The 23743-nt window shown below is 44.1% G+C and overlaps 1 protein-coding gene and 1 long non-coding RNA gene across 3 annotated transcripts in view; one reads left to right on the top strand and one right to left on the bottom strand.

The window, feature by feature from the left end:
- The window catches only part of zgc:77784 (uncharacterized protein LOC402947 homolog), a 61190-nt gene that overhangs the window by 27757 nt on the left and 9690 nt on the right, over positions 1-23743 (top strand). Inside the window, exons 3-15 of the mRNA XM_053872044.1 lie at positions 3516-3673; positions 4807-4927; positions 4992-5130; positions 7212-7339; positions 10302-10426; positions 13560-13731; positions 13857-14062; positions 16800-16881; positions 17047-17215; positions 20592-20758; positions 21589-21710; positions 21821-22037; positions 22439-22557. Coding sequence (XP_053728019.1) covers positions 3516-3673; positions 4807-4927; positions 4992-5130; positions 7212-7339; positions 10302-10426; positions 13560-13731; positions 13857-14062; positions 16800-16881; positions 17047-17215; positions 20592-20758; positions 21589-21710; positions 21821-22037; positions 22439-22557 — 1925 coding nt within the window. The remainder of the gene's footprint in view (positions 1-3515; positions 3674-4806; positions 4928-4991; positions 5131-7211; positions 7340-10301; positions 10427-13559; positions 13732-13856; positions 14063-16799; positions 16882-17046; positions 17216-20591; positions 20759-21588; positions 21711-21820; positions 22038-22438; positions 22558-23743) is intronic.
- Positions 10274-23740, bottom strand: LOC128763351 (uncharacterized). Of its 2 annotated transcripts, XR_008415641.1 has the most exons (7): positions 23017-23740; positions 21562-22775; positions 19720-19958; positions 15437-15556; positions 13414-14325; positions 11449-11690; positions 10274-11378 (listed from the first exon to the last, which is right to left on the bottom strand). It is a non-coding gene; the product is annotated as an uncharacterized LOC128763351 (long non-coding RNA). The 2 variants fall into 2 exon arrangements; XR_008415640.1 differs by having other exon boundaries at positions 21562-23740.

The raw sequence follows: 23743 nt of genomic DNA, 5'->3' as shown, positions 1-23743 counted from the left end.
GTCGAGACCGAGACAAGACCAAGATATTTGGAGATCATGACCAAGATGAGACCAAGATATGATGAGGTCGAGACCGAGACGAGACCAAGATATTTGGAGATCATGACCAAGATGAGACCAAGATATTATGAGCTTGAGACCAAGACAGTATATATACAGAGTCTCAAACTGATTCCCAATGATCTGCAGTAGGTGCAGACACACATTGGTTAACCAATCAGGAGTCAGCTGAATTGGTGTTTGGGTATCTGCCTGCAACAAAAACTGGTGCCCACTGTGGCCCTTTTGTGGATCAGTTTGAGGTCTAAATATCAAACAAAAAACACAACAAAACTGACCAAAAAGGCAGAATTTCAACAATGATGACAGTTTTCTCTGTCAGTCTCGATCGGTTTTGAATAGAGATCCTGAGACCCAGACCAGTCAGAGTGAAAATACATTCGAGGCCGAGACCCTAAAAAGTGGTCTTGAGACCAAGACCAATGTCGAGCACTAGAGCATCTGTCCAACTCAGTCACATGGGGGACAAGACAGTAAAAGACAATCTGAGTAAACACAGTTATTGAGCACTGACGTCCACCGATCTTTAGCTCATAGTTAGATGAAAAGGCTCAGTAGTTCTGTGATTCGAACCTGCAACTTTTTTGCCACAAGGCTTCAGCAAGCCTCTGTACCAAACAATAGTGTTTAAAAAAATGAAAATATGTGAGAAGCTGTGGTGGAAGCACGTTTGCCAGAGCTCATTAGCGCGGACACGCTAGCACAGCTCGGGTGTTCTGACGGCAGGACAGAAACAGCACATGTGGAAATGGACTTTGATGAGCCTCCCGTTTTTCCAGCGTCTATTTATGTAAAGAATAAGAGCGATGACTGAAATGTTCACCTCCGAGTGAACTGAAGGATGTCAGCTTGGGCAGCTTGGGCACAGTGGGAATGGAAAACAGATCCAGGGAATTTGAAAGAGATCGCCTCTTGTTCAGCTGGAAATGGAAATGTGCAGCAAAACAACAACAATCAAGAGCAGCTCCGTTCGCACTCATGATTCCTCTGCTCCGTCTTGCCAGAAGGCATTTTTCAATCCTCAGCTGGAAGAACATTTTCTAGCTGACTGAAACTGAGCTTTCTGGACAACAGATCGGTTGCTGTGTTTGATGTCGGCGTCGGCGTGCTGTTCATCGGCTGCTGATCGTGTTGCGCTGCTGGAATGTCGGCGAGCCTGAAATGGGTTTTTCAAATTCATCCTGAAGTGCTGTAGGAATTGCAGCGCAGGTGTCAATCAAGTGGACTCTCAGCCGGATGTAGCGTTTTCCTGTTTTAAATTGGATAAATAATAAAAGTGAGAGTCAGTTTTGGAGTTTCATCACAGTGTCGTATTCTAGAAAGAAACGATTGTAACCTTTCTTTAGGCTGTAAAGTACAGCAAGACGAGGAGGATCAGCGCCTCCTACTGACGAAGACAAGGCTATAAGCAAAAAAAAATCTAGAAAAGACAATGACAATTTTTTTTGTTTTCATCTACGAATAAGAAGGAGACGGAAATATCCGTCAGAGATCAAATCAAACTGAACTCACGGGGTCAATAGACGCCTTGTAAGAAACATAAACAGACTTGTATAGTGAAACATTGTCGTCTAATTTAGCAGGAGATTCCAGTTTTTCATTTTAAGTCGGATCAAGTAGCGTTGTGGTTTGCTCTTCAGTCCGCAGCAGGAAACCTCACTGCTGTTTTGCAGTCGTGTATGCTGCTTGTTGCCAGTGTTTGCAGGGGGCGGAGCCTCTCCCATTGAGAATTGGCGTTCGTACTTGTATAACGAACAAACAAAGGGTGCTACGATGGATATTTAAAAAGTTCAAAATATGTCTACTTCTAAACTATAATGCGAATGATTGACAATGATGTTAGAGTAACATCTGTATTGATCTTGTGTGTGATCCGGCATAAATTCACCTTCACTTAAACAGAAACAACAGACGCTGCATTGGTTATTTATATTTCAGTCAGATTTTTAGGACTGCGACTTGACTATTTTCATAGCTGACTATTGTCTGACAATCCGTAATGACTAGTCGACAAGTCCATTTGTCTGGGTATAATTTCCGTTGCAAAACCTTCTCAAACTTTCAAGGTTTTGGTCACAGTGATCCGGGAGCCCCAGCCATTGCTCCTCTTACTGTGGCCTGTGCTTACTTGCAGATACATAGAAAAGACAGTGATGATGTCATGGCTTGTCAACTACTAGTCAGTTGATGTTTCTGTGATTTATTTACGTACTCTTTACTGTAAACATATTAAGAACAAGATCATCTATAGCTTATTACTAGCCAAAATGTGACTAGAAAATCACACAAATGTTTGTGTTTTACTAAAAAGGCTGAGTTAAAAAGGCACTAAGAGAGCGCAAACCTCCAACACAAACTTCCACTGACGTGTCCTTCAAAAATATCCTGCATCCAAAATAGTCATCTGGCTCAAATGCTAAAAATATTCTCCCACTGTTAAAGAATTCCTGAAAAATTTCTGGATCCAAACGGTCCTCAAAATTCTGTCCTGAACTTAACTTGCAAGTTCATTTGAACATTTGAACACAGCGTCCTTGGTGGAGGTTATACTATAAAAATAGAAAAAAATAAAATTGAACAGAAAGTCATTTGGATTGTGGCGCCATTTATATTCGACCAAATTTCACAAGAAGGGTTGGCTGAGTTTAGTCCAAATATTAGCGATGGCTTCACATTCCAACCCTTGTTGAGGTTGACGGCGCCAAGTACATGACATCGATTGAGAATCAGTTATGGAATCACTCTGAGTGAAACAGAGCTGAGCCAGAAGCTCTACTGTTTTGTGAGGTGCTGACTGTCACAGAGCGGTTCAGCTCACCTGGAAGAAGCAAGTCTGGTCGAGTGAGTCATCTGTGAATGAGCTGTATAGTGGAAGAGGCTGTGAAGCTTCCTGTGAGTTTTCATTGTAGCAGATCTCATTTGAAGGCTGGAGCTTTCATCTGCCAATCACCCGCGAAGATTAGAAGGCGCTGAAGGTTGGCGGGTCGACCGTGTCCTCGTGGTCTTCAGGGCCGCGCTGGAGCAAACTTCAGGGTTGACGTGAGGACGCGCCTCTTCATCTGGGCTGCAGATTTGTGAGATAGCTGGCGGAATCACACAATCCTTTCATTAATGCAAGGTCCCATTTTTCTCCCTCACGCACGAGCTGAATTATGAATGCGCCGATATTTGTTTACTCAGTGTTGGACGGTGGGAGACGTGCATTATTCATCTGCTGTGACAGGAGACGGCAGACCGGGGCTCCGTCACGGGAAAACATTCAGAAGGACGACACTGAATTATCGACGGACGCTCGATATGATGGTTTCCAGAGGATTGATCTGGAAATGAGCCGCTGGGCGGTTTTTGCTGAGGGTCGTGTTTGTCACTGATCCGCGGGTTCGATTCCCGTGTATCAACATGCCAGGCAGGACTCCTGCAGCTAACTAGATTTCCTTCTGCTTCCTCCTCTGCAGTCCTGAGGGATGACTTTCGGCAGGCGCCCAGCGACTTGGTGGTGGCCGCCGGAGAGCCCGCCATCTTGGAGTGCATCCCTCCCCGCGGTCACCCGGAACCCACCGTCTTCTGGAAGCGCAACAACGCCAGAGTCAGCACCAAAGACGAGCGCATCACTGTGAGTTTCAGCCAAATATGACCAGGCTACAATGCTAGTATCCATGAATGAGCTGGAACTGAAAATAGTTGTCATGGAAACATCCATGAGCAGCAGCCTGAACGGATGGAAAACTGAAGTTGTTCTGCGCACTGTCCAAGCTGTGACTCTTGCTGTGGCACTATTTCTTTGTCCTCGCAGCCACTTAAAAGGAGCCTGTCAGGTGGCTCACCTCATCTCACACCTTCAGCCTCCAGTCTGAAAGCCCTCAGTCCCACTGTCAGATACTTTTTCAATGGAAACTTCTAATGCAGGTGTAGATGCCAGCGGGAGCAAACGCTCGGACGCTGGCGACGCAGCCTGAAACACTGAGCTCTATTTTCCCAGCCTTTGAAGTTCGCGAGCAGCAGCGGCAGGAATTACCACATGTGAAAGAGGAGCCCGAATGCAACTCCGAGCTGGTGCTCTGGTTTCCTCCCACAAAAACTTGCTGAGGTTAACTGGTGACTGCGAATGTATATGTTTAAATTAGGGGCAGTTTAATGATATAACAATATTTGCCACAAGGAGCCACATATTTCAATTTGAATGAATTTGGTATATTACTGGTATATTTGGTATATTACTGAATGTTGGACCCATACATACATTTAAACAACAAAATATTTTGCATCAGTTTGACAACAGCACAATAAATCACGACGGTGGCTATATTCAAGTTTTTATATCACTTTATTTAAACTAAAGCTCTTTTAATGTCTTGAAAATATTTGTATAAGAATTTCTATTTTATAAGAATTTCAAGTCCATTCAGAGCAGTGGAAACCCTGGCCATTGTGTAGTGAAAAACCTCCCTGAACAAAAGCAAACAGATGCTTTTGTTTGCTTTTGTTCAGGGATTCCTCCATGTTTGTTGTTGTTGTTATCATCCTAGCTGCCACGTGCATCAGTGTGATCAGTGCTCCTGCACTTACAAAGGTTCCCTGTTGACTGGAGAGCAAAGTGTTCGCCGCTCCATGAAGTATGATATTTAGTTGACCGTAAAAGAAAAGCCATGATCGCACTGCTGTGTAGCGATTGGTAGAATTGGTTTTCCAGCCTCATGAACCCTTGTTCCTCCTCTCTGAGATGATTCCTCCTCTGCTTGTCTTCAGCTGCGTGGTGGGAAACTCATGATCACTCACACCAGAAAAAGTGACGCCGGCATGTACGTGTGTGTGGGCACCAACATGGTGGGGGAGCGAGACAGTGATCCTGCCGAACTGGTGGTCTACGGTGAGTGGGACGCCGCCCGTTCTTCTGAGTGTGAGAGAACAACTCTGTGTTTGTGTCCCGGCAGAGCGTCCGGTTTTGGTGAGGCGGCCCGTCAACCAGGTCGTCATGGAGGAGGAGACTGTGGACTTCCTGTGCGAGGTCCACGGTGACCCCGCCCCCACCGTGCGATGGCGGAGAGAAGACGGCGAGCTCCCTCGCGGGAGGTGAGACACAGACCATCAGATAAATGTCTAGTTGAAAAGAAAAAAAAAGTCTGAAGCAGAGATGCAGCTCTCCTTCTTCTGGGTTAATAACATGTGTGACCCAGAAACATGTGGAGTAATTGTTCATTAATTCATGTGTCTCCATCAGTCGCTTAATATAAATGGAAGCCAGAGTGGATTCATTAGGTGCAGAAAGCTCTGGTGGCCACTTTCATCTCAGAATTTGGCGACAAGTACAAGTGGATTGGCTGTTTAAATCACATCTGAAACAGTAATATAGCGGAACAAATGTCCCTGTCCCGAGTGAGGAACCTCCACTGGTCTGTCAAATCTGGCTGTCCACATCTTAGAAGCCCAGAATTGAACGGCAGAATAAGACACTGAACATTATGACCACCGTCTTCTAATCTGAATCGCTCGCTCAACCTCGCCGAATAATACGTTGGGTTCAGTTTCAGTTTTTTGGATAATGTTGTTTAATACTTCGGTTTCCTCGGTTGAACTGTCGGTGAAGTTCATGACAATAAATGAGTTTTCATGACAACAAATATATCAGTAGACTGTTGCACTTGCAGTATCCCAATATATTAGGGATGCTGCGATCAGGGTTTTTGCTGCCGATCACCGATACCAATCTTCTGTGGACATGATGTGGAAACTTGAACCATTAAATCATTTTAGTTCAGACACGTTTTTATATACCTCTTCAAGGAGGCAAATTGCAGAAAGAACTATTATGTCAAAAGGACACAACTGAAAAACATTTGATTTGATGTGAGACGTTGCAGTTTGGTGAGTTTCTTGACTCTCTGCTGTGTCTGTGAAATATTTACATACTGGCCGCGGGACGCAGAGACAGAGAGCACATTTATGGAAGTTTCCATTCTGGAAGTTTTTTAAAGTTCCAGATTCAGACTCCAAAACGGCGACGGATCCAGTCATTTCCGTCTCGGCGTAAACAACACCTGAGATAGACTGGTCATCAGGCTCGGTGAAATAAATCATTATTTCTTGGTCTATTAGCTTAGCATTCCGAATATCATGCTTGGACTGGCGGGTGTTGCTAAGCATTAGCTGTGTTAACAGCCTGCTACTGAGTAACCAGCGATCTCACTTTCATGAGCCCAGAAAACTCACTGTGCTCCGTCAAGTGCTGGCGCTTTAAATGGCGTGTTTAATTTGAAGGCGCTTCGCTGCACAGCACTGTCCTGTGCATGTGCTGCTGGATGCAAACTTTACATGACAGATAGAAAGAACCTCCACAGCAGACATGCTGCTGCCCAGTGAGCAGTGAGTAGAGAGGAGCGGACGCATCACAACCAGTGGGGCTTCATCAGAGCGCCGGCTCGGTGACCGATCGATTGGAGCATCCCTACAATATGTCGCAATGTATCGTATCATCACTGCTGTATCCTGTATATTGCGTGCCAATGTGCAGCCCTTATTATCAACTATATGAAACGGTTATGTGGGTCATATATGACGGGCCTTGAGTTGGACCGAGCGGAGTTTGTTTGTGTGGAGCGGCGAAGACGATCAGACTCGGAGGAAGTGAATCGGTTAATGGCTGAGCAGCATGGAAAAGTAAAAGAGGTTCTAACATGTTTAATCTGCCGTGTTACTCTCGCTGACCCTGCTATTAAGACGGATTTGTCCACTTCGGCAGAAACAAAACACATTAGCGGCGGCGCTCACAACACGGCCGTTGTGTTTCACGTTTCATAGATTTGTGTTTAACGCTGGGATGAGTGACGTTCATTCAGTTCATTGAAAGTGCTTATTTGAAAGATTCTTTTTCATCTCTTGGCGCTGACTAAAACATATCCGTGGATTTAAGGAAAGGGTTTTCCAGCCGCCACATCAAATGCAAACGCAGACACTGGAAGGTCCCACTTATTTCCAGATAATGTCACTTCATCACAGGAAAAAAATAAAAAAAGTCCCTCACAAGCGGCTGATAGACAGGAAAAGAAATGACATTTTCTTTCGCCCGCAAGTGATTCTTGTTTGGCTTTATGTAGATCAGATTAGCGGCGGCGGCGGCAGATAGCAATCTTCATCATTTATTTTCTCATTTCCAGGTTTGAGATCCGCAACGGCAACAGCCTGCGTTTGTTCCGTGTGAAGGAGCAGGATGAGGGGACGTACACCTGCACGTCTGAGAACAGCGTGGGCAAGACGGAGGCTTCAGCCATGCTGCAGGTCCACGGTAAGAGACTTCATGCATATTGCATACGGGCTGGAAAACCCAGCACACTGACTCTGGCATGCATAAGAAAGCTCCTGTAGCCGCCGCATGTTCATGCATAAGCTAGCAGCCGCCGCTCACATGACAGGGCCTCATACACAAACACGCTCTGCTTTCCTGCCCTGCTTTTCTGCCTGGTATCGGCCTGTCCAGCGGTGCTGCCAGGGGCTTATGCTAAACCGTATGGATTACGCCATTTGACAGATGTTTAGTTGACTTGTGCGTTTAACTCTGCGCCGCTGACTCGTCCCACTATTAATAAGACATGGCTCCTTCATCTCACTTGTCTCCCGCGTGTCCTCCCTCTCTCTATCTATCTAAATAGTCTGAGGCGCCGTCATACGCTAATGCTTTTATCAGTGTAAATGAAATCCAAACGGAGTCATTTTCATTCGCTCTGCCTCTGCTCTTACTTTTTTTTTTTGCTCTCCCCTCCACCGGTTTTGTTTTGTAGCTCGACGTTTCATCCGTCTCATTAATTTTCCATCTCTGTCTGTCATTTCCAAACCCCCATTATTATTCCGGTCGGCTCGCCCCAAAAGTTAAACGCCACAATTGTTCCACAGCGTTTTGCCCCTAATTGATGTTCCTACCTGCTTTTTTTTTGGCTTTATTTCAATCCCATATTTATGGTTTCACTCCCAGAATGTAGATTAGTATTGAACATTTGCTAATGTTTAAGTTAAATCAGATTAAGATCCATGGTTCCATAGTCGTGTTTTCACCGAATTTCTGTTTAAACGTGATCTCAAAGGTTTTTCGAGTGGGAAAATTGTATTGGAAATTTATTTAGAATTCCCAGTTTTCACTAATGCAAGACAGAACAAACATATCGCACTAAACTCCCCCAAAGAAAAGGAAAAAGTGCACTCCACACAAAATAGTAAATAAAGCATGATCCTTTCAAACATTTGTAAATTATGTTTCAGCAGGAACATTACAGTCCAGTTGTCATTGCGCTGTAATATACATCAAAAATGGCTGCCAAATCCGATTATACGTTTCAGTTCCACCTGTTAAAGCATAGCAAATATTCTCCATGTAAAGGCTGTTTGAAAATTCCATTAGCCATGTATCAGAGCGAGGTGGAACTTCTTTATTCTAGTGCTGCAGAATTGTCTTTTTTTTGCGAGAACCATGCCATATAAAATTGCCATTCTTTCTTGTGAGCGACCCAAAATATCTGTTCCAGGATTAGGAGATAAATCTCTACTCAAAACCTCAGAGTAAATCTGAACGATTTCTTCCCAGTACAGAAAAATAACATATGACCCAAAGTTCCCTCAGAGTGTTTGCATGTGATACATATTGGAGATGTGGATGGGTAAAATGAGTGGAGCTTCACTCTGGAGTAATGAAGCCTGTGTACTACCTTATATTGGATCAACTGGTAGAGTTCACTGAACAACAGTGGATGTTGCGTAGGCATTTAGACCCAGACTCTGCTGTTCATTCTCTTCCTATTTCACCTTCCCACGAGGCCCTGTGGTGGTCAGCACTCTCTGTCATAGAAGAGTCACAGAAGTTTACAAACAGTAATAATAACCAAACCTTTGTTGAAGGTTTGGTTATTATTATCAAGTTCTTCAAGGAGAGAGTAAACTCTAAAATGTGAAAAATTACTTTGAACAAAATTCCTGATTTGTAAGAAACGGAAAAACACTTATAACCTTCTCATTTTGAAATATATTTAATTTTGCTTCTAATAGAGAAATAGAGAGATTTTAACATAGATGTGTGAAAAATTATTTCACTAAGCAGATAATACCTTCATTTATGAAATATTACATGGTGAAGGACAACAATAAGTTGTTTTGGGAAAAAAATCTTAAAAAGACTTCAGATGTTGCAGACATTTCATAATACTGAAAAAAAAAAGAAAGTGAAAGTAAAGTTTCTCAGGAATATTAATATTCAATAAAAGATTAAATAGCTGTGAATCAGACATATTTCAGTCAAAAACTGATGCAGAAAACTTTAGCATCATGAACAAATGTAATGTAATCTTTATATTTAAGATATAGATTTAACAATACGCTAATAAATATATGTATTTCTTGCATTTGGCGGGTACATTTTGTTATTAAAAATAACAAGGAGGAGGAAGGAGTTATTTTAATAGCAAAAACAAATAAGTAATAATAATAACCCAGGATTCCTTTTTTAAAACAATAATATTTTATTTATTTTTTATATTTCAAATTTATTTATTTATTTATTTTTACGGCGACTGAATAATAGTAATGGCTCAGACAGTTTGGGTTCATAACCTCCTTGCTATGAGTTTAAAAGTCAAGTTAAAAGTTTAAAAAGAGCTTGAAGTTAAAGGGTTAATTATTTTTTATATTTTTTCAAATTATATTTTTTATTTTTATATGACTTATGCTATAGCTACAATCTGAAGGGCGATAACTGAGGAAATAATGTGTTAAGATTGTGTTTTTTTTAAAGGTGAATACTGTGAATATTGTAAGGTTTACGTTAAGAAACAAACATTTGCACCTGCCGTTTGGATCAAACAGACCCACGACAGTGGATGACGTAGGTCTCCAGTGAACTGAGCCAAATATGTGTTTGCACGCTGCTCTGTGAGCGAGAGCCTGAGCTCTTCAGAGATTTGGTGGAGCGCTTGAATCCAGGCCGGTGAAGCTTTTGCGTGCAGCCGTGAAAGTGTGGCCATTATTCAGACGGGGGGGTCAGTGTAGCACTTTGACCTCCAACTAGAAATCTCCATCGCTGCCACGACACTTTCAGCTGATGTGATGAGAAACGCGAACACTCTGGGATGTGCTGCCGCGTGTTTCAAGCAAAACAGGATGAAAAAGATTGGAGGGTCAAAGGAGACGTTCAGGATCTGATCTGCTGGTGCTAATTACGCGGGCTGCTCAAGGTCTGAATGCTAATGGCGCCGTTGCTTCTCCAGTGCCGCCTCAGATTGCCACCAAGCCGCGGGACCAGATTGCCACCCAGGGAAGGAGCGTCACCTTCCAGTGCGGCACCACAGGAAACCCTCCGCCTGCCATCTTCTGGCAGAAAGAGGGCAGCCAGGTGAGAGGAACGCTCTGATCAGAAAGAACATCCAGCTACTGTTGGAACATCCAAGTCCCGCTACTGCTGTTACTGCACCTGCTGCCAGAGTTGACATGGCACTTCGAAACGCTGCAACAAACTCTGACAGTAAACCAACTCAAAACCACGGAGGATACTTTTTAAAATCGTATGATGATTTGTCGATGTTTTTGGGATGAAGGAGCAGTTCAAAGGTCAGGAAGATTTGTCGGATCTCACGCACCAGTTTTATAAACTGCTTAATAAACTGCATATTACAAGGTAGGTGAAGTAGAGCTAGGCCTTTAAGGGTTCATGTGCTAACTGTGGGTTTCTGAACCTTTGATTCTCAGAGCACACCTTGTAACAGGCCATAGCCTTTAGGTTTACCATAAAAAAAAAAACTTTAAATAATCATTTTATAATAAATAATTGACAAAATTAAAATAATAATAATACAAAATAATACATTTTGTTCTATAACACTGAAGTTGGATTTACTTATCATGTTGTAGAAAAAAATATTAAATTTAATGTGAAAAAAAATCACCTTTTTAAAAATGAGTGTAGCAATGTTTTCATGAACAGGAAATAATAATTGGGAAATTATTGCAAAAGTCAATAAGTTAAATATTAACAATTGACAAAAATCAATACTAGATGAATGAATGTTGGAAAAAAGAAGTGAAGAAAAAGATTATCAAACAAACAAACTCATGGTTTATGAGCACACCTAGTAACAGGCCATATTTCGCTTGTATGAATTGAAATGTGGGTTTTGAGCCCAGTTTTCCCTCGACAAACCTGGTAAGCTCATTGGTTCTTGGTTGGAGAACCTGAGCAGACGCGTGGTTTCTCTGCTGCTGTGACACTGACGCTGCATTCAAAGCCAGTAGTTTTCTGAAGGTGCGTGAATGATGCACCCCCCTGCTCCGGTTCCCCCCCGTCAGATCTGAAGAGCACCACACAAGAGTCAGTGTTGATGCCGAACCTTGCGCTGGTCAGTTTTCCAGGAAGCGCACCCTTGAACTGTCATCCATCTGAGGTCCTCAGTGCAGCCCAGACAACTCCATGCCTCCGTCCCTCAGTCACAGATCCATTATCAAACACTCCTCTGAAGGACTTAATGAGACTCGCCTTGTGGGTCAGCTCACAGACCTTCTGCATCAAACAGACACGCTCATCCTTCTGGTGCAGCTCCAGTGCTGCCTGTGTGAAGCTGCCGACGCCCTCATGATGCCACTTCTGGCCCAGATTTTCATCCCTCAAAAAAAAAATCACATTGATTTAAATGCAATCTATGTAATAAATTAAAATATAAATATGTCAAATATATACAAATTATTTCCTATTTGTGTTTATTTTCCTGTATACATTTTACCACTAACATGTTATTGCTAACAATGTGAATATACAAAAATCTATGAAACCTCAGTTAAAATAATAAAAAACCTTGTATGTTTTGGAAAATAGTAGAATATTATTCTCATAAGTGACTAGTCAAAATTTACTTGTGAATTTTTCAAAATACCACTCTTCTTCTCTTCTACTGCATTTTGAATTACTGCATTTTGGAAATATTCTTTATAATATTTTATAAACGCATTATTCTTTTTTCTATGTTATTGGACTAGAAAAAGAAATGTGAAATAATATTTCAAGTTTTTTTCAATAATTCTACTTAAGTGAAATCAATTTTGCCAAATTATATAACAGTAGTAAGTAATTATAATATTTCTGTATACTATTTTTATTTTTCTTTGCTTGTGACATGTAAATGAATGGCTGTGGCTCTCACTCAGGAGTCGTTGGATCCGAGTGGAGACTCGCTCATGTGTGAGTGTGAAACCTTTTCACACAGTCTGAGGTGTAATAAAGACATGATGGGATGGAGGAGGAAGTGTGGGGGGCAGGAAGACACCAGGTGTGGGCGGTGCTTCTCCAGGCCAGACCTGCAGAGAAGCTGTGTCCCGGTTTCACTCCGTCTGTTGTTAGAGAGCAGGAAGTTTGCAACAGATTTGCCGCCTGCGGAATATTTCCAACAATGTATTTTAAGGATTACATGCCTTATGACCCACCTCCCCTCCCACTATCTCTCCCCCCCCCACTGAAGTTTAAGCCTCTTACAGGAATGAAATGGATGAAAGATGGATTGATGTGCATTCTGTCCCTTTTTGTTCACATTGATGTCACTTTCAAGAGCTGCGGAGAGAAGCTGTAAACATCTGCCGGGGGAAACCTTCCATTCCGCCTCAGCGTCCTCAGCCCTTTGCTGCCTCGCTTTTCACAAAGAAACTGTTCGCTGTGAAATCATGTGTTTAACGCAAAGTGCAAGAGTTGTGAGACCCGACAGATGTTTGTAGAGTCACTTTGATGCATCGTCTTTCTTCAAGCCTTTATGTTTAGCAAAAAAAAAAAAATGTATTACAAACTTTAAATAATATTTTTTGGGGGAAAAAAATCCAAAATAAATAATTGGGACGCACAGAAAAAACACAGTAAAAATAAATAAATAAATAAATAAATAATAATAATAATAAAATTTGTTTTGTTCCATAACACTGAGATTGGATTTACTTAAAAATAAAAATAAATAAAAAAATAGACAAAAATAGACAAAAATATAAATTTAATGTGAAAAAAAACGCCTTTTTAAAAATTAAGGTAGTTATGTTTCTATGAACAGGAAATAATAATACGGAAATTATTGCAAAAATAAGTTAAATATTAACAATTGACAAAAATAAATCAATATTTTAATAAATTCGTTTCTAATAAATGTTTTTTTTAATGAAGTGAATATAATAATAATATTTATAATTATTAAATGAGTACAATTTTGTGTAACTAAATAATAGAATGGATAATCTTAGAGTTCAATATTTAACGTATCAATACAATTGTGATTAAAAGTGAAGTGAGACATTCTAACCGTTACAGTCATGTCTTTAAATGACTGTGAGCCAGCCAAGTTCTGGTCGACTAACCTGCCTGAAGGTTGAGCTCCTGTAAATCTTGCGTTTCCTGGCCCGAGTCCTCGGCCTCTTGACCTTTGGCGCAGTAAACAGGAATAATGAATCCGAAGCAGAGTCAGCTCTCATCTCACCCAGCTTTCCTCTGATCGCCTTCTCAGATGTTGCTGTTTCCCGGGCAACCGCCATCACAGTCTGGCCGCTACTCCGTCTCCATGAGTGGCGAGCTCACCATCGCTGACGTCCACCCCGAGGACTCGGGTTTCTACATCTGCCAGGCCATCAGTGTGGCCGGCAGCGTGCTGACCAAGGCGCTGCTGGAGGTGGAGGGAGGTGCGTGATCTAACAAGAGCTGGTCAAGTGAAATATTTCAGTTTTTTATATACACAATGTGACCCATATCGTCGAGCCCTGGCTTCTGCTGCTGCTTCTGTGTGAGGATCCACTTCTCTGGTCAGGTCCTTCAGGCAGGATTCCACCCATCATTCGTCAGGGCCCAGCCAACCAGACGGTATCTGCGGGTACAACGGTGCAGCTGCACTGCCGTGTAATCGGCGGACCCTCCATCAGGATTTCCTGGGAGAAGGACGGAGAGAGAGTCCAGGAAAACAGGCCTCGCCTGACCTTGGTGGAGAACGGCACTTTAGAAATCAAAGATGTGACGGTGAGTCGGCTCTTCTCCAGCGTGTGAACGTTCTCTGCTCTGAATCAGTTTGTGTTTGGCGATGAAGCAGGCTGCTGGTGCCCAGTTCACTCGCACACATTTAAATATTCACATTGTGTTTCTATAGTGACTGGTCCGAAACATTCCATGAAGACAATCACGTATTTTGCTCAGTGTGTGTTGACGCTTACTTCAGTTTGAGGATGTGGAAGAGTCTCAGCATTTAGCTCCTGCTGCAGGGAAGGGTGGAGTGATGGAAGCTCCTAAGGGTTATGAAAGATGAGGGTTTAGCGCAGGTTGGAGGTCCAAGATAAACCTTATATTTAGTCCTCCAGAGGGCGCTTTTTCACTGTGTTTGCAGCTGGATCACTTTATAAGTTGGTCGCTAGCGCACGAATACAAGTAACGTTCTGTCAGTCAGAAGCGATTGGTTTGCATGTTAGGTGAATGTAGAGACTGTTGTGCTACAATATGGCTTTGGTAGCAAGGTGGCTGACCTCCGGTGAGAAGTCGAGCAAAACAGAAGAGAAGCGAATCCATGACTCTCAGACTCTCACTCTGTTGTTACACCATTGAGATACGCGGGGAAGTCACTTTCATAACCAACGGTCTGAGGGTGCGAGGCGTGCGACAAGTCTCACTAAGTCGTGCTTGGTGTGAGGCACTGTGAGTGACACACGGGGCGCTTCATTTCTCCACCACCGTGGCCGACTGATCTTGAGCAGCTGTCTTTCATCTTAGCGTTCTGACATGAATGTTAGCTCCTGTGAGTTTCTGACCATGTGTGTGGGAGAGAAGCATCACTTCAGACAGCCGTTTTGGTTTCTTCTGTTCTGCGGAGGTGTCACCAAAAACGTCCTGCTCAGGCTGTAGCAGTATAAGATTAATTTCTGCCTCTGTGTCAGTGGACCCGAGGTCCATGTCACACGTCACACTTCAAGGCTAAATCCTGGACCCAAAACTGACCAAATCTTGTGTTGCGCGTTACTGAAGCAGAAGTTAGTCAAGGCAGCTGCGGTGGAGGTGGAGCCTCACGTGCTTCCACAGCACCTGGAGGTCGGACGGCGCGAGAGGACGCCGCCTTAATGAACTCATGACAGCTGATTAATCACCACGCTGACTTTTAATTAAACCCCCAGCCTGGGCTGTCGACTTCCTGGGCTATGGCTCTGCCTCTGCAGCGTGAGCTTCAGACTCGGAGCTTCACGCTCTGCTACAGTGCACCGGCCACAGAACAGAAGAGATGCATTAGTGTGGTGTCCAGGGAAGGAAGAAAGGAGGGAGTGGATACGGAGATGACTAAAAATATTTAGCCTGGCGCTGGCCTCCGCCCGCCGTCAATATTTCAGCGCGGGTCGATCTGAAGACGCTCACCTGCTCACACGCCGTCTGTCAGCCCCAGGTCAGCGCTGCAGCTGATGATCTCATATGGGCCCATGATGGTTCCGGCAGACTGGCACAGCAGCAGTGGAGCGTGCCGGCGTTCAGGTCGCTCTGTAAACAGAGGAGCGGAAGAGTCTGAGAGCTTCCAGGGAGAGGTGGAGGAGTTTCGTGTCCACACGGACAGGACTCGCCTCATCAGCTGCTTTCATCCAGAATTAAAATGTTTTTTTTTTAGGAGTCAGTTCCGTGTCAAAGCCGAGCACTGACTATCTGCTCCTTTGTAATCAGGAAATGTAGCTTCTGTTTGAAGCCCCCCGGCGTCGAAAAAAAAAAAAAACGGCCTCAACAAATATGATGAAGCCGCTGAAGATAAAGTCAGATTTGGTTCCTGGGAGATAGGCTGATGTGTGATATAGGAAGCAGAGTCTTATGAGATCAGTTTGACATTTTTAAACCGTAGCGTGTCCTGCGTTTTTCCAAAAGTCAATGCGGTATATTGCATTTTGCTATCTCAGAGTTCATTCAGACAGACTCTTAACGCTGAATTTCCTCCGTCAGGTTTCAGATTAAACCTGAATTTGAACTGGAATGGGAGGTTTGTGTAGCCGATATTGTGAAGCCTCACAAAGGGGGCAAAGAGAGAGACAACAACCCGTGGACCTCCTTGTTTTGGGGGCATTTATGAACTTGCTGTGGTCTGCTTTGATCTGTGTGGGTTGCATCAGAGAACTAGAGGGGGATCGAGGATTTAACACTGGGATAGCTGAAGATGGTGAGGAGCAGGTGTGATCGGTGGTCGGGCTGAAATCAAGTCCACAGTGTGATGTCAAGGAGCAGCAGAAGACCCTGAACTAGAAGGAAAAACATGGTACAAAAAGCTTGAACATGACTGAAGACAAAAACTACTTAGGTTAAGGCACATTTAGGAGGAAAAGGGTTCTGAAGTAACAACGTAAGAGTTCCAAGATCCAGGAGAAGAATGGCTGAATCACATTCTAGCCTCTTCTCCATGCACCAGACGCTTGTTTCAGGGCTTGTTGCAGACGGTCAAGAGTTCCCCGAAGTGCAGAGCAACATGAGCCAAAAGGAAATGAGAGGTAACAGTTTGATAGGCCAGCACATGCTGTGATGTCACGGGGTGGACACTGGCGTGTGCGCCACTTGATAAGCTGTTGTCATTTGCAGTTCAACACGTCCTCCTTCACGTTGCTCTCCTTGTTCCACTCTGCGATGCTGATCACATCCTTTGTTCAGTCATCTAAGTCAACTTCTCTCAGAAGCTCGGCGCTGCTTCCCGCGTTTGTTCTCCGAGCCGCCTCTCCTCATGTCTCAAATGTCGACTGCTGTTCAACAGGACTCCGACTCCGGCATGTACACGTGCGTTGTTTCCAGCGCCACAGGGGAGTCGAGCTGGAGTGGGCTGCTGACTGTCAGAGGTACTTTCACCAAAACTCTTCACACTTTGTCTTTCTGTTACACGCCACGCTGCGCCTCTCTCGGGCGATTCACCTCGGAGCTTCAGAATCTGCATTACACTTCCCTGCATTGTTCCCAAGCTTTCAGTTCTAACACGCCGACTCTTCTCGTTTGTTTGCCAACAGAGGACGGATACTCTTCAATATCCAGAGTTTCTGAGTTTATCCAGCTCCCAGGACCTCCACAGAAGCCGGTCGTGACCGAGGTGACCAAAAACACGGTCACACTCACCTGGCAGTCCAATCCACATGAGGGCGGAGCCGCTGTGACGTCTTACATCATCGAGGCCTTCAGGTGAGTGACGTGACGTGAAACCTTGACTCGCTGTGCTCAAATGAATATCAAGAATCAAATTCTGAAAAATTATTCGCCTCTTAGGACATTAACCATCTCTTAGCTGATGTTTTCGAATTTGCCCTTTGTCTAAATTTGTATTTTATGTCGGTTATTTTTGAGAAAATATACCATTAAATTATCACTTGGACATGATTTGACTTAAACAGGTGTGTTGCTCATCCATGTCCTGCTCTTATCGTGAACTTAAAAAAGGTAACATTTCACTATCATCAAACATCATTTAGCAACTATGTGTAAGATCGTGTTGCCATGTTGTTTTGTTTTTGCTGTGCAACAAATTGCTCCACAGATACAGTAAAGGATACAGTGGTTTAGCATGTAGCGCCAAGCCTCTTCTCTCAGGTCTCAAACCCACAACTTCCAACTAAATAGACATAGCTGCTCTCCAGTTAGTTTTTGACACAGTAAATAATAAATCTTCTGTCATATTTTTGTTTTTATAACCAACTACACAAAACACTGAATTAAATAAAGAACTGCTTATCTCTTTTATTTTTTACCATTTGAGTCAGAGTCATGACATATATCATCTTCGAAGGACTCAGGCACTCTCTGCGTATAGGATGCATTTCTCTGCGGCAGCTAGGAATTGGGTATTATGCTGACCTGAAAACGACTACTATGTGTACTTCTTCCGCTATATTTTTAACAGTATTCATGTTTGAGGTGAAATGTGTGGTGATATTACAGTAGGAGCAGTTCAATTGTTCCCCTCCCAGCACAGTTCCAGCCGCTCCACCTACTCATTGCGCTACAAGGTGTGAACTGAAGGTGGCGCTTTCTCTTCATACACAAAGCCAAGAGTGACTAGTGAAAGCTGGTTTCACACCAACTTAAGACACAAGCTAGAGCCACTGTAGATCTTAGGTACAGTTAGGGTGGTGAATTAAACCTTGGAAAGGTCGGCTTTTTGGAGGAAAAGTGTGTCAGTGGCCATGTACTTTCACTCTGGCTAAGAGTTGTCCTTTCATCCTAGTGATATAGATGAGACCAAGGCTGTGGGTCGTATTTTGACGACTTCTGAAAGGACTAATTTCAGCATCAGAGAGAAACTAATGTCTATTTTATTTGAAGTGAAAGTCTGAGTGTCGCTGCGTAACTTTAGTCTTTTCGAAGAAGTTTGTCCGGCGAGCGAGAGTGAAGACAATTATTTTTTTCCACGGTCAGATCAGCAGCTCTGTCCTTTCCCGGGGCGATGTTGGTGAGATGTGTGTGTGTTGGGGGAGGGGAGTGCGGAGGGAGCCAGAGCACCGCGGCAATACAGACACAAAAACACACAGAGAAAAGTCAGTGATGAGCCCAGAGTGGCAGACTCGCACACAGAGAGCTGATGAAAATCCACTGAATGTTGCACGCTCAACCGGCGAGAAATTGCCTGCAAGTGTTTGTGTTTCTCAGGCTACATCAAGACAAAAATATAACCTGTGCAACACCACGGCTCATATAAATACACCACCAAGTGTCGATGTATAAAGTAATGGGAAGTCGCACTCTTGCCAAATTGGTCGGGCAGATTTAAGGAGTTGGACATTTGGTGAGGGAGGCAGCGGAGGAGAGAGAGCTCTGATGGTGTGGAAATGGTTCTGCTGGTCGTAATTACCTCGCTGCTTCTGGAGGAAAACGTTAAATTGGGCTCATGCGTTGGATACGTCCTGCCCGTGCGGCTGTTATCACGCTCACTGCTCACATTTAGCTTGTCGTTTAACCGAGTAATTAATTTTGTCATTTTTCTACAGACTGACTTTAGGTTCTTCAGGGGCCCAGAGGATCCATGTGTCGCTCTGGTGTCTGCACACTCGCCGACTTTGCCGTCCTCTGTCGGAAAAGTTTTGTGCCTATTGACTGACAACGTTATCCTCCTGATCTGATAGGGAACTGCAGAATTTATCGACCGCTATATTTCACTGCCGCGCTCGCATTATTCGATTTGGAAGGCAGGAGTCTGCAAGCCGGAGGTCATGCAGGTCTTCCTACAACACCGCACCATCTCCATGTCGCTGTGAGAAAGAATTACTACACAAAAAAGTCCGATAACAAAAGGGATTCTTCAGCGCTCACCAAGCTGTGGGTGGAGGTCAAGCCACAAAGAAAAGGTTCCCAAACAAAGACACGTCATTCGCTCGACACCATCTACGTTGTTAAATGAATAGCGCGACGTCTCCAGCCTTCATGGTTCACAAGTCCTCCATTTGAATGGAGCTGAGACATGACAATGTTTGGAATGTGTGACTATTGAGGATGAGCGAGGTGTGTGAAGGTGGAGCAGGACTTACTGATGGGTATCGCATGTTAATCACATGTTAGTCGTGCGTCCTGTTCAGTGTTTGATTTCCTGGGTGAATTTGTGTCGCCACATACAGCTGCTGTGCCAGTGATAAGCACACAGTTCACTTGAAACACTTAGCTGCTCTACGCCAAAGTAGTAAAAGGAAGGGACTGACCTCTACAGGTGGGAAATTGGTTATTGGCCCAGATCTGAAGGTCCAGGGCTTCAATTCCAGGTCCATCCATGTTGCTCGGGAGGACCTCTGGTGAGGTGCTCTACAGTCCGCAGGACATTATTGAAGGAGCGACGTCCAGTTTTAGCCTTTTACTTGTGGCTACAACCGTGTCCTCCGATTCACTCGACAGTCGAGGAGGCGACTGCTCATCGTGACCTGGCTACCTGGTTGACTTTGTCCTAAAACAGATATGAGGTTGGTGTTTGTTATGTTGCAGGAGCAGGACACCTTCAGGAATCATGTAAACTCGCGTGTAGACAATATAGAACACGTTACAATAAACTGCATTCTTCTGGTGCGAAGATTGGACTCAAATTGCCCAATTGATGTGAATTTCCGACACATTCTTTACACTGACCATGGCAATAAATTTGATTCTGATTCTGAGAAAACCCTCATGAATGGTTCCTTCTGGGGGACTGATATGACCACTGGCGGTCACCAACCCTGTCACATGATCTGCTCGAACATGTCGCCTCTTGTCTCATCGTCTGCAGGCTGACAGACCCGTTTATGAAAATCCAAACTAAGTGGATTAGATATCAGGGTTTCCTCCCGCCGCGCGCTGTTATCAGGATATCAAGGCTGGGGCGCGAGCAAACCCATTACCTCCTTCTGGTCCGATAAGACAATAATGAAACTCTCCAGATAATGGGGAGGATCTCAATTGGAAGATGGAAACGTCAGGGCGGGATAATTGTCTTGAACTTCCCGCGTGACCCTCTGTAATGATTTTAGAAGCTCGATGGTTCACATTGACATGTTGTCTCGCTCTTAAGAGTTTGGCTTTAACGGCTGATTCCCTCCCGCAGCCAGTCGGTGGGCAGCACCTGGCAGACAGTGGCCGACCAGGTCCGACACGAGAAGCACACGGTGCTGGGGCTCTACCCCAACACTGTGTACCTCTTCATCGTCCGGGCGGTCAACTCGTACGGCCTCAGCGACCCCAGCCCCATCTCCGAGCCGGTCAGGACTCAGGGTGAGTTACATAAGCCCAGATCTTCCCTGCTCATTCCCTCCATCGGCCTCAATAATCTCTCTTTTAGTTGCTATTTTTAGCTGGATGTGGCTCTGCAGCTGAGCTCATGAGGCTCAAGTGCAGTGTTTTTTTCGAGTCCACCTGCGCAGACTGGAGAATCATGAGTTTGTGCGTCTTGTTCAAGTCAAAGGTCCCCTATCATCAGCTCATGTCAGGGCCTTTCAAATCATGGCCGGACCCCATAGGAGCACTTCAATTTCTTTCAGTAAAACCACTCTGAGACTCTTCACTTCTGTGCAGCAGAAGTGGATGGTCTCTTAATACGCTGGGGTCACCACGGCCCCCTTCATGTGAAACTGAAAGTTCTCCTGAATGTCAAAACTACTTGTGAGTCAGAATCCTCAATAAATTAAAGAATAATAACCTGAATACCAGGAAAATACTTGATATAATATGAGGGCTTGAAGAGACCAATGAAATCCAGATCACCCAGGATGTTTGGTCAATTGTGACTTTTAGCTTCCCGACATGAAGGAAATCTTGTCGGTCCACCAGGGTTTGTGATCACAGATCACACTGTTCTGAGCTGGTCAGATGAGGTTTCTTATATATAAACTAGTTCACCTTCACATTAAACTGGTGAGCTTTGCCTCCTGGCAACTGATCGATGCTTTCTAAATGAACTTGTGTGTTTCATGGAGTAAACATAGAACAAGAATTGGATCTTCAAATGTCGACTGCATCACAAAACAAGGACAGACGTGGCGTATTTTTCTGAGGTTACTTTGATGCGACTCTCTCACCTGGATTCTTTCCGGTGTGTGTTGCAGACGGCAGTCCGACCGAGCAGGGCCTGGACCACAGGCAGGTGCAGAGAGATTTAGGAGAGGTGTCCGTCTACATGCAGAAGCCCGTGGTGCTGTCTCCATCCAGCGCCAGGATTTCTTGGACGGTGAGTGAAACAATTTGGCGCTCGGCTGCGAGTGAAGGTCGCCCAGCTGCACGGCGATTCCCAGGGCTCCTTCAAACTTTCTCTCACTCAAGATGAAACGTGTCCTGCAGGTCGCCCGTCAGTCGCGCTACATCCAAGGCTACCGCGTGTTTTACCGGACGATCGGAAACTCCTGGTTGGTCAAGGACGTGGAGGCGACGTCGGACCACACCACCGTCCTCTCGGATCTCCTCAGCCACACGGAGTATGAGGTCAAAATACGACCTTACTTCAACGAGCTGCAAGGTCACGACAGCCTCATGGTTCTGCTGCACACTCCTGAAGAAGGTAGCTAAACCTCCAATAGAAGCTATTCTCTTATAAAAGGACCTAGATGTTACTATAGCGACAGTGCATATGGTATAGACATCTCATGAAGGATGAAGTTCTCCACAGACTGTTGGCATCCGAGTGTTTCAGCAGGAAATATGAGAAGTTTCTCCAACTCAGTGAGCGCAACAAAAACTCACCTTGAAATGTAACGGCGATAATAGAGGCGGACGAAACCACGCACGCTGGTTTAATTTCACACTCTCCAGAGCCATTGAGAGTAAAAATGTCACGTCTATAATCCAGTGTGTCAGTGATGAGCCGCAACACTACCTCAGAGAGATTCTTCAAAATTAAAAGTAGTCAAATATAAATGGAAAACGTCCAAGATCACAGCACCACGTGTCTCGCCCCGTCAGCGCTCAGCTCGGCGCCGCAGGCCGTGTCGGTGGTGCAGCTCACCAACACCTCCAGCATCAGCGTCTCATGGGAGCCACCGCAGCAGAATGTCCAGCACGGCGCCGTCCAGGAGTATAAGGTGAGCGTGTTTGATCACCGTGGAAAACCCACGTGTCCCGTCGCCTGATATTAAAATCCTGCATTAGTCACGCTGAGCCGCCTTTTATTGGCTGCCAATCCTTGCACTGATGCTGAAAACGGACTGTTCCCGTCATATCTGTTTGCTCATCGATGTTTGTTTGCCTCTCTGCGCGAACATGCCGCCGATTACTAATTTTCAAGCTGCTATTCCAAGAACTGCAAAACAAAAACAGCCAGTTGGAACACAGACTTTCTTACTTACCGCCATCTGCGCCCGAAAAGTTACCACACCACTGCACTGTCGGCTGATCTGTTGAAGTTGCACCTCCTCTTATTGTGGCTAAATTATCACTCCTGCTTTGAAAGCGCTCGGACGCAAGTGTTTGTCCATAATTCTCAGGCTACATCCAGTGTGAGGAAAGATGTTGACAGAAGAGCCGTGAAAACTCACGCTGACCTCAGCCTCCAACATCTGTCCTGCAGCCCTCATGGGTTCCACCTTCTAAACCCGTCTCAGCATCATCACACCTGCAAACACAGAGTTTAACATCAGCGCAGTGAGACATGATGGATCAGACACTAACTTGAAAAAGTCCAAGATTTATTTCCTGAATTTTTTTGCGTTCACTAGCAGCATTTTTTATCCATAAAAGCGAATGGTATTTTAAAGATCTTATGTAGAATCGGACTTTAAATGTTCCACCTGCTTCAGTGCTGAAAGAAAAAAACTTAAAGAGCAAGTATTTATTTGAAATCTAACTCTTGACGTTCCAGTTTGATGACAGTTTGTTATCAACTGTTATGACAAAGAAATAACCTGAAAAGGTTACTATGAATATACTTTTTATTAATACAATTCTGTACGAATAAATCTGATAAATTGACACTTTTGAAAGATTTTTTTTTCCTTGGGGATGGCTGTTTGTGTTGAAACATCCGAGCCATTTTATTTATCGTCAGATGTGAGGTAGACTTTAGGGTTATCGCCTTGTCCTCCCAAAACTATAACTAAACATTACTGTATTTTTATACAGTAATGCTAATGTTATTTCATAACAACACACAAGTCACCCAAAAAAGTTTTTAGATGTAAAAAAAAAAAATGAATGAATGCATTAAAAATTTGAATGTTCATGTCTTTTTCATAAATACAGTGGTACGTGAATTTGAAAAAAATCATAGTT

Source organism: Synchiropus splendidus, chromosome 8 (genome assembly GCF_027744825.2).
Source record: "Synchiropus splendidus isolate RoL2022-P1 chromosome 8, RoL_Sspl_1.0, whole genome shotgun sequence".
NCBI lineage: Eukaryota > Metazoa > Chordata > Actinopteri > Syngnathiformes > Callionymidae > Synchiropus > Synchiropus splendidus.
Note: the sequence above shows the minus strand (reverse complement) of the source record. Positions and strands in the feature narration are given on the sequence as shown.